This window comes from Lepus europaeus, chromosome 1, assembly GCF_033115175.1.
Source record: "Lepus europaeus isolate LE1 chromosome 1, mLepTim1.pri, whole genome shotgun sequence".
NCBI lineage: Eukaryota > Metazoa > Chordata > Mammalia > Lagomorpha > Leporidae > Lepus > Lepus europaeus.
This window is the reverse complement of record NC_084827.1, coordinates 118,902,908-118,912,833: the sequence shown is the minus strand read 5'-3', so window position 1 is coordinate 118,912,833 and position 9,926 is coordinate 118,902,908. Positions and strand designations below refer to the sequence as shown.

At 59.8% G+C, this 9,926-nt stretch overlaps 1 protein-coding gene across 1 annotated transcript; it reads right to left on the bottom strand.

The window, feature by feature from the left end:
• Window positions 1–6,301: 6,301 nt before the first annotated feature.
• Window positions 6,302–7,275, bottom strand: HOXD12 (homeobox D12). The gene is given in 8 exon segments (XM_062200587.1): window positions 6,302–6,463; window positions 6,465–6,541; window positions 6,692–6,953; window positions 6,955–7,008; window positions 7,010–7,051; window positions 7,054–7,203; window positions 7,205–7,246; window positions 7,249–7,275. Coding segments are annotated over 8 exon segments (816 nt in total).
• Between the last annotated feature and the right edge of the window lie 2,651 nt (window positions 7,276–9,926).

The window sequence follows — 9,926 nt, the reverse complement described above, 5'->3', positions numbered from 1 at the left end:
CACTCGCCAACACGCCCCGGGACGGCTCCTGGCGCCGAGACGCGCGCGCGCTGGGGGCGGATCTGCCTCCCTCTCCCGCCAGCTCTCCCCAGGCGCCCCCTGACCAGGCTGCGCCGCAGGCCGGTCACCTGCCCGCCGCCGGCGGCTGCCACCGCTGGGCGCATCTGCCACCGCCCGACCGGGCCGCCCGCCCGCGTCCGCCCGCCCGCGCCGCTTTAAGTACGCGGACCGAGGCCGGCAGGGAGGAGGAGGGAGGGGGAGGAAGGGGGAGGAAGGGGGAAGGGAGAGAAGCGGCGAGCGGAGGGGGGAGCCCCGGCCCGGGGCACAGGGGACTAGGTGTGAGGGTGTGAGGTTCCCACCCCCACCCCCTTCCTGCAGCCGCTCCCTCCCCCGCGACGCCGCCACCCTCTGCAGCTCACCCGCCGGGAGCTTGTTGCTTCTTGTTCAGGGGGCGTAATTGCGCCACTCTTCAGGGCACAGGGAGCCCTGATTTACATATTTCTCTGCCCAGCGCCGTGTTCACCTAGGAGTATCTTGGCTCTCTCAGGTTCTGACACCCCTACCCCGAACGCTGAGCCTGGGTTCTGGCCCCAAAGAGCCCACGCCAAGCCCTTGCCACGCCCTCACCCCAGCCAGGGCCTCAGTACCCACTCGGCCCTATCCGCCCTTCTCTCACACAGGCTCTCTCGCTCTGCTCCTGTCTCTCTCCTTCCTTCGGCCCTCTTCTGTCTCCTGTCTTCTTTCTCCAGCCCCTCGTCCCTCTCTCTTCCTCCTCTCCTGCCCCTGGCTCTGAGTGCCCCCACCCCCGTCTCCTTTCCTGCAAGCTGTGTCACCGTCTCTCTCTCTCCCGTTCACCCTCTGCTTTCTCTCAGTACTGAAGCAGAAGGGAGCTTGGCCGCTGGAGACACCCCGTGGCCCTGGCCTCCCAAGAAGATGGGGGGGTGGTGTCTGGCGAACAAAAGGATCCGGAGCCCTAGGGTCGGTCCCAGCCTCCTGCTCGTCCCTCAGGGGACAAACCCCTGACGCCTCCGCCCTCCTCACCGCCTCAGCGTTCGGGCCTGGCCTGGGACCAGTCCGCTGTACACTCAGACCCTTCCCTGCGCGGCAACCCCACCGAGGCCTGCGCATCCCGGCCGCGTCTCCCCGAAGCTGCTCCGGCGCCCTTGGGTCGCATGGTCATTGCTGCCCCCGGGGAGACGGGCTGGCTCTCCGGGGGCATTCAGCAGGGCCTGCCTCACCGCTACAGCCTCTCCACACCAATTGACTCTGAGGCGGTCTCTTCAGCCCCCCCATCCACTCGACCCAAGGCCTCACTCTCTTCCTCGGCTGCCGCGACCCTCTCCTAGCCCAGAGATCCAGGCGAGGCCTGGGCTCCCATCTCCCGGAGAGCAGGCGCTTTCCAAAGGTAAAACAGTCTCTCGCCAAACCCGAGTCCCAGAAAGGAGGGCCAAAGGCTGCCCCTTTCCCCAGGATTCCTCTGCCCAGGCAATCGGAGCCCTAGGGCTCGGGCCTCAGCCCGATGCCCACAGCAGGCGCCGCTTGCTGTGATGCTAGATGCCTCCCGGCCCCGGCGCCCGCCGCAGTGCCGATGCTGTGTGCTCTGCCCACCGTGCCGTGCGGACAAACAGAGAAAAGGCGGGTGGTCTGGGCTAATATCTATTTTCTGGCTGGTGTCTCCCCCCCTTCCTCTTTTTCTGCTCCCTCCCTTTCTCCCTTCCTCTCTTTCCTCCGCCCCCTCCCACGTCTGCTTCCCTCCCCCTACACTGCGCAAACAGGTCGGTGGCGACTGGGAGGGCACCGAGCCTCTCCCCCACCCAGAGCTGCTCGCCCCTGTGTGCCCCCTCTCCACAGCTGGCACTCCCGCTCAGATGCCAGCTGGCACCCTTCCCCTCGGCCCAGACCCCAGGCACACTTATCTGCCTCCCCATCTCCATCCCAGGCCCAAGCCTCTGTCTTCGGACTCGTGGTCGACGCCCCGGATCTCTCTCCTAAAATGGCTCCCCGGACACTGCACACTGGCCCTTCAGTCGCTCAGGACCCAGGGCAGCGGCGGGGCCCCCAGCCAAGTCTTTATTGTGGTTGCAGGGTGCACAAAAATCTCGCACCTTCTCTCTGTTCACTGTGTGGGGTGGGGCGCAGGCAGTCCGCCGCCCCCAAAGTGAAGCCTGCTGACCGCCGAAAAGGGAACTGGGGAGGACGAATCATTCAAGTTCAACGACATGGCGACGGCGGCTCCGGCGGGAGCTGCGCTTTGGCGGGGGAGGGTGCGCCATCTGCAGCGGCGCGCGGGTGCAGAGGGGAAGGGGACGGTGGGACCCTCTCCGTGCCTTAGCACGGACCCTTGCTCCCTAACACGACCCAGGACTTTCGTTCGGGGGCCCAGCCCGCTTCGCTTTTTTGACCTCAGCCCCCTCCCCCGTCCTCACCCCGAAATCCAGGGAAAACCGCAGCCTCCCGCCCCGCACGTCCCGCTCGAGAACCTACCGTAAAGACCCCGGCGCTGTGGCCTTGTCCTCGCCTGTGCAGCCCCACCCGAAGCGCGGGGATCGCACCAGGCCTTCGGGGCGCAGCCGGCAGCTCCAGGAGCGATGGCTATCCGCGCCGCGCCGGAACGGGATGCGGTAATTTTGAGCCACCCAAGATAAGACACTAACTTGACCTTAACTTTGTCAGGGCGCCCCTGGTATCTGGAGAACGTGAACAGACACTGTCTGGCAGCTCTCGTAAAAGCTGACTGGGGAAGGGATTCTGACTCATTTCATTTATTGCCACTACAGTTCTGCAAGAAAGCTTTTCCTCCCTGCCAAACTTTAATTATTTATGCTCTTTTAGGAAACGAAAGAAGAGAAACGTGGGGAAAACACCCGGAGCCAGTCCCTTCCCTGCAGAGCCTTCGGAATGGGCTCCTTGAGTCAAGCGCCTGGAGAACAAAAATGTGGGGAGATCACCTTTGTCCAAGGACAGTCGGACAGGCGCCGCGCCCCCTCCCCCCAACACTGAGGGGGTGGATGCAGCAGGGAGAGGCGGGTGATGGGGCACACACCCCTCCCCCCCCCACAACGGACATGAATATTTACAAGGATTCTGGATTTCTCCTCCGCCCGCCAGCATCCCGGAAGCCTCCCCAGCCCGCCTCCCTGGGGGAGAACCCCCAGGCCTTAAAAAGCTTCCACTGGTCGGCCTTCTGAGCTCGTCACCGATTGAATGCCAGACGAAAACGTTTCCTTCTCGTTCAAAAACCATTTTCTTAGCCAAAAGCCTCTCCTGGACTGCAGCGTTGTGAGGACGCATTTGTTTCTCCGCGAGGGAACCTGGAGCACTGAGATTTCAGCAGCATTTCTCTCGGCCGTTTGTTTCTTAGAATTTCCTCTGGCTCCACATCCCTGCCAAGACCTCGGCTAGAAAAGGAGGCACTGCCGTCTTTGGATTTGTGTGGATGAGTAAAGGTGATGGATTTGTAAAACATGGCTGAACCAAAAGACAAGATTTTACGCTTGGAGCAATTTAAGTCTCTTCCCACACCCCATCCCAGGCTACAGGGAGAGAGCACCTGGATGTAATGGTATATTTGGGGGAAGAGGGCCCAGCCTTCTGTGTGTTGTCCCAGGGCCTGGGCTGAAGTTTGGTTTTCTCCTCCTTTCCCCAGCTCTCGGGTCCGAAGTCTCAGCGAGGCTTTGCCTTTGTTCGCTTGTTTTCCAGGAGGCAATCCTCTGAATACAGGCTCAGACTCGAGCCCTGGCTCTGGGTGTCACTGCGTCTCTGCCCCCAGCAACGCTGGGGAGCATTTCTAGCCACAGGCCCTGTCCAGTCTTTCATCTTGCCTTTTCCTTGTATGTTATGCACTTTATATGTATTTTTTTTAAAAGAGCAATCACATTTAAGCATACCTTAAATTTAATCAAGGAAAGAGAGTTGGAATGTCAAATATATAGTACTAAGTATTAGAGATTTAGCAATTTTGCCAATTTACCATTTAACTAAAAGCTAGTCTCTGCTTCCATTAGCTAGGGAGCTAGGATTTGTAAAAGGACGAACACAGAACAGGCCTTGGATTCTCTGGCCTGAGCTAGTGCCTCTGAAGCTGTAAGGGGTTTGGAGGCCATGTTTCCCAATGGAGAGTCTGCCGGGCTCCGGCTAGGGGTTTGGATATTAGAGATTTTCACAGGGCATAGCCTGTTCCACAGAAGTTTGACCGAAACTCAGCAGAGACATGTTTTGCTTTGAAATCTGAGGAAACTCAAATCTTGGCAGCCCCCACCCCATAATAACAACCTTTAAAGTTTGAGAATTTAGGCAAAGTGCAGAAGCTGCAGCCAGGGGTGCCCTTCCCACGTGAGACACACTCAGATCTGCCCACCACCTTCCCCCTTTGGGTTTGTCACACACATTTTGCTCATGGGTTTTTATACACCATTTCCTGACTGCCTTGGAAGCCATTTTCTCATTTAATGAACAGTCAACAGCCAAGGTGAAACCACAACCAGGAAAGAAAAACGAATTTGGTGGCCTGAAAAACATTAGGAAGGAACTCAAAAGCATTTTGAAAAACTGACATCAGGCCCTTCAGAGCTTGGCTGGGACCTGGATATTTATTTCCATTCAAAACATTTCTATGTGTCTGATATATACAAGCCATTGTTTTTGACAAAATCAAAACAAAACATGCATGATGACTATTAGAAAGCACAGAAAATGAAATCAGTCTAAATGTCGACTGAGATCCTTTGAACTCTTGAGCTCAAGTCTCCCTGTGAGGTGCTCATTCCAGCTCTAGGCCCTGGTTTCCCACTGAAAAGAAACTACTGGACTCTGGGAAGGAATCTGAACTCTTTGGTTGTTGTGTATCTTGCTACATTTCAGAAGGAGGGGGAGAAGAGGCTGGGGTAGTAGAAGAAGTCGGAGTTGGGAGAGGGCAATGGAGTCAGTGAAATGAAGGCTGGATACCCTAGCATGCCCAGAGCAGCTCCAGCTGGCATTCCGGAGCCCCAGCCTTCACAAGGCAAGCCTGGCAGGGCCCAGGGCCTCGAAGGCTCCACCGGTGCAGCACCAGACATGCTACAGAAGGGGCACCATGCTTGGACTTCTGGTGGAGTTGGTGGGGAGTGGAGAGGGTGAGAGAGAAACTTCTAGCTCTGTGTGCTCTGTCAAGAGCAGTAACCAGGCGCTGAGAATCTGCGTAGTCTCTTTCCCTACCCTGTGATACTCCAGGAGGAGTTTTTGCCTCTCCTTGCAGTAGCCATTAAGGTGACTCAGGAAAGACTTGTGGCCACTTTGGCCCACCTCAGGTAGAAGGCCATATTTAGGGCTGGTGTGTAGGAAGACCCCCCTTCCCCTTCCTGACTCCCTTCACCACTCCCTGGATACCGAGACCACCTCCCTGAGCAATGCAGCCTCAAAGCAGACCAGCAGCTCCCTACAGCAGAGCTCAGCTCTGGGGCCCAGTTACAAGATGCATGGGCTTAGCCCATGTGAAAAGCTGGAAGTAGGGAGATTTTTGCCAGTCTTGTCTGGAGACTCTAGCTTGCTCTGTGGACGGAGCCTCCCTCATCCCTTCTCTGGGAAGGAAGCCTCTGAGCCATTCTGTCCAACTACAGGGGCCAGCCCAGTCCACATTCCAAGGTGTCTGACCACCCAGCCCCTCCCCTCTCCTTTCCTCCAGAGGTCTGAGGTCTAGGACAGCTGTAGTCCTCCCAAATTGGCCAGGGTAGAAAGGTGGGTGGGGGGAACCAGGAGGGATGGCACCCCATCCTTCCTCCAGACTGGAGACCCTGGCTTTGCCACAAAGGGCTGGTGGCAAAGACACCGAACTGTATCCATAGCTCTTTCCACGGTGCTGAGGCCTTCCTATATTCATTTGCACTCTGAGCTCTGAGTAGGTGCCTCTTAAATGCAGTCAGGGAAGGGAAGGGGGGGGAGGAAGAACTAAACAGGCGCAAATAGAGAAATCCAAGTACAAGGGAGCAAAAGTGAGTCCTGGGCGCAGTGTCCCAGCAAAGAGTAAGTACGGGTGACCCGAAGTTCCACACGCGGAAGCCGTAAGGCCAAGGTTGCACTCCAACTCCCGAAGGCCCCCTCATCAGCCTCTCCGAGAGGAGGAAAGCGAGGAGGCCCAACTGGTCTCATCTCTAGATCTGCTAGCTTCTGGGGCTGCAGGCAGAGCGGGAGAAGAGGACGAACCAGTGGAGGGGGGAGAGGGGGGAATGGAGGGAGGAAAGCCCCAGCTCTAGCCCCAGCTCCTCCTCCCCACGCCAGGCCTCGATCCAAAAGGGCAGGCCCGGACTGCCCACGGCCACGCGTGCGGTCAGTAGAGCGCTAGCGCTTGCTCGCGCAGCACCACGCGCTTTTTCTTCATGCGCCGGTTCTGGAACCAAATTTTGACCTGCTGATCGCTGAGGTTCAGCCTGTTGGACAATTCCTTGCGTTTCTGCCGGTTGATGAATTCGTTGACGAGGAATTCGTTCTCCCAGCTCTGCGATCTGCTGCTTCGTGTAGGGTTTTCGCTTCTTGCGGGCCCTCCCCGGGGCAGCCCCCCATGGCAGGCCTGCAACACAACCCCAGCGCACCGTCAGTCGAGCCCTCTCCCTGTTGGCTGCCCGTGAGCCCCCCACTTCCTCCGGCAGCTCCCCTTCCTTTACACACTCCCCTGCACCCCACCTCCCATCCCGGCCCAAGGAGCGTGGGCACCGTTTACCGTCGGGCAGCGAAGGTCTCAGGCAAGAGGAGACGCCCGCCGCCTGCACTGTCATGTTCAAGTTGAGCGTGCCCTTGGTATCCTCCTTGAAGCCGGCGGCGCAGGGGGCCCCCTGGAGCAGGGTCGCAGAGCCCGGCGCGGCACGGCCCATACCCGCGTAGTCGTATTTGGCCGCCTTGAGAGCAGCGGCTGCAGGGGCCAAGCTAGACTCTGGGGCGAAGGGCGGCCTCGCACGGCCCCGCTCCTCCGGACTGGCGGCCGCTTTCCGGCGAATAGAACTTGGCCTGCTCTTCGGGTCCGTCCTTGGCGCCCGGGGGGCTGCAGGCCCAGAGGCCCGGAGCCCGCCAGGTAGGACTGCGAGAGAAGCCGCCGAAGGCAGTGGCGCCCGCAGGCTGCGCGGGGGCGCACGAGGCGGGGCGTGGCGGCCCAGGGCAGCGCGCGCCGCGAGGGTACGAGATGGGGGGGAGCGCGGCCAGCTGGCTGCCATTCGGCCGCAGGTTGGAGAAGTAGAAAAGAGTCAGGCGACTGCAGATTGAGAAGCGAGCCCACATAGCCGCCGCTCTGTAAAGACTGCGCTCACACATCTCCAACAAAGGGCTTCGCTGCGCTCGCAACAGTATTTAGTTACAACCGGGAATAAGAGGACAGGCTCAGGCGATTGGACGAAACTTTGCCTGCAGGTTCTTCAAAGCCGGTCATTTCAGCACCGCCTACATCCCCCGGCCCGATTTCCCCCCCTTCAGGGTATTTATGATAACACCCGCAATGTTCGATTGGCGAAGGACGAGGCTGCCGGCTGAGCCGAGACATGTAGAGCAATGGCGAAGCCTGCGGGGTTTCCCCGCCAGGCTTCGGGAGCTGGGAGCATCCGGTGGAGGGGGTCTTTTGCCCCAGTGTCCCTTGGGACCCTTCGCGGTCTTCATTGGCTTTTCCATCCCGTTTTCCGCAGGCTACCTGGGCCTGGCCTGTTTCTACCAGCTTTAAGTTGCGGCTGAGGCATTTTCCAGTAACGGGCGCCTCTCGCCTTGTCCAGAGAAGGTGCGGCCTGGCAGAGCCGCGCCAGCTGTGTTCCCGGGCCTGAGCAACACCACTCCTACGCCAATCCCTCCCATGGAGGCCTTCTTGAGGGCCTCTGCCCAGGGATCCGGCCACAGAGATCCACTTGCTGCATGGGTCCACAAGCTGCAGACAGCCTGAGAGACCTGCTAAAAGCAGAGAGGTATCACAAGGTATCCAAAGTTTGTGGCTCCCAGGAAGGAGGCCTCACACCACTCTTGGTGTGTGTCTCACCACCACCACCACCACCACCCCCCAGGCCAGGAACTCTGCTCCTTAGGAAAGCTGCCATCCAGGTCCATGGAGCATGCAGGCCAGGCAACTTGGCAGCTCCATGCACCAGTCGTGGCCAAAGGCTACATTCCTTTTATCGCCAGGATCACCTTGGGCGACTGATCCTGCAAACCAGAACTCCAACGTATTCATCCACCCCGAGGCTGGCAGAACAGTGCTCGATCCCCAGACCGCGTGTGGAAAAGCGGAAGAGCCAGAGGCCACCTGGCCGCGCAAAAAAAGCAGGAGCACCGAGGCAGCCGGCAAGCAGCGTTCCTTGCCCCGGCGCCTCCCGGCGGGTTCACGGGTCTGGCGAACAGAGGAGCTGGACGGGCAGTGGTCGCTGGGCGGGGAGCAGTGTGCGCAGCAGCCCGGAGATCCTCCTATCTAGTCTTACCAAAGGAGTAGGGGTCCTCCCCCCCTTCCTCAGGTCCCGAGGCCCCCAGAGACCGGGCGACGGGCGTCTGCCCCAACCCGCGGCAGGCCTCGCGGTCCCCAAGCCAAGATGGAATTGGTTAGACCGCCAGCTCCGGCACCGAGACCACACAGGCGCCGCCGGAGGGCAAGGCTGACCACCGCGCTGTGACTTTATTGTGTGAGTTATGGCGACCAATTGGGCGGCTCTGGGGAATGCAATCAGCTTCTTCTCCCGCTCTGAGGAGGGGGGTAGCGGGTGGGGGTGGGGAAGCCCAGGGGCTCCTCAGGGCTCTGCCAGTTTTCTTAGGAGACTTAACTCCATTTCATGTTGCAGGCACAAACTACAGCTCCACTTCCTAGAAACGGGGCCTTAGGTCCCTAATAGCTTTCATTTTGGGGAATTCGCCCTGTTTTCAAGGAGCCGCAGCCTCTTCAGGCCGGAAATCCACAGTCACAGGGGTCCCTACGCTCCCCGCTTCTCGGTGCACAGAGAACCCCCCCCCCCCCGTGTTTCTAAGCCCAGGGGCATCTTCCTCGGACCCCTTGGCGGACTCACAGCGGCTGTTGGCCCCTCAGGACTTAAAGGCACGAAGGAACTACAGGAGACAACAAAAAAGACCAGAACGGCTAGACGCCCTCCGTAGCTCCTTGCCCAGCCGCCCAGCTTCATCCCCCCGGGTTTATGACTTTCTTCGAGGTCTGGCAGGCAAAGATTCCTGCGGGGAACTGGGAGCTGGGGACCTGGAAGGAGGGGGAAGGGCGGGAAGGAGGCTTGGCCCGTGAGCCAGAGTGGGAAAGCAGGATTTGGCCGAGGAGTTAAGTGCCGAGCTCTGCCAATGCCGCCGACCGCCCAGGAGATGGCGAGCGCGCTCCACGCCTGGCGAGGCGCCGCCGCACGGTCAAGATCAACAGTGAAGGGCGGCCCGGGGTCGCCAGCCCGCGCGCGGTCACGGCCCACAGCCTGGCGCTGCTGAGCGCTCCGGAAAGCTTGCAGATTGTGCCGGCCAGGCTGACCCGCACGGCGGAGCCCAGGGAGCCCGCGGGCTGCCAGACGTGGAAAAGCATTGCGATTGCTCCTTTGTCTGGCTTTTCCTTCTCCGGCTTCGAGGCTTTCCCGCGCCTCTCGAATCAGGCACCGACCACGCGCGCCTCGGTCCCCCGCCAGCGGCGTTAGAAACCTGCCAGGTTTCTGAGGCGCTCTCCCTCCTGGTCCCCCAAACTGCCTTTTGCCTTCCTCGGCCAGCCTGGGCCACTCCGGAGCTCCTCGCCCTCCCTGCGCAACTCGGAATATAAAAGGGGCGCGTATAAATAACAAAGCCTTCATCTGTTATTGATTTAGCCGTCAATCCGAATTCCACCAGAGAGTGTTGGAGCGCAATTTTAATCTCCAGCCCACCTCCCCTTTCTCTTAGGCGGAGGGAAACTGACGAGCAGCCACAGATGAAAGGGAAACCTCGAGGCGACCCTCGGTGCCCGCGCTGGGAAACCT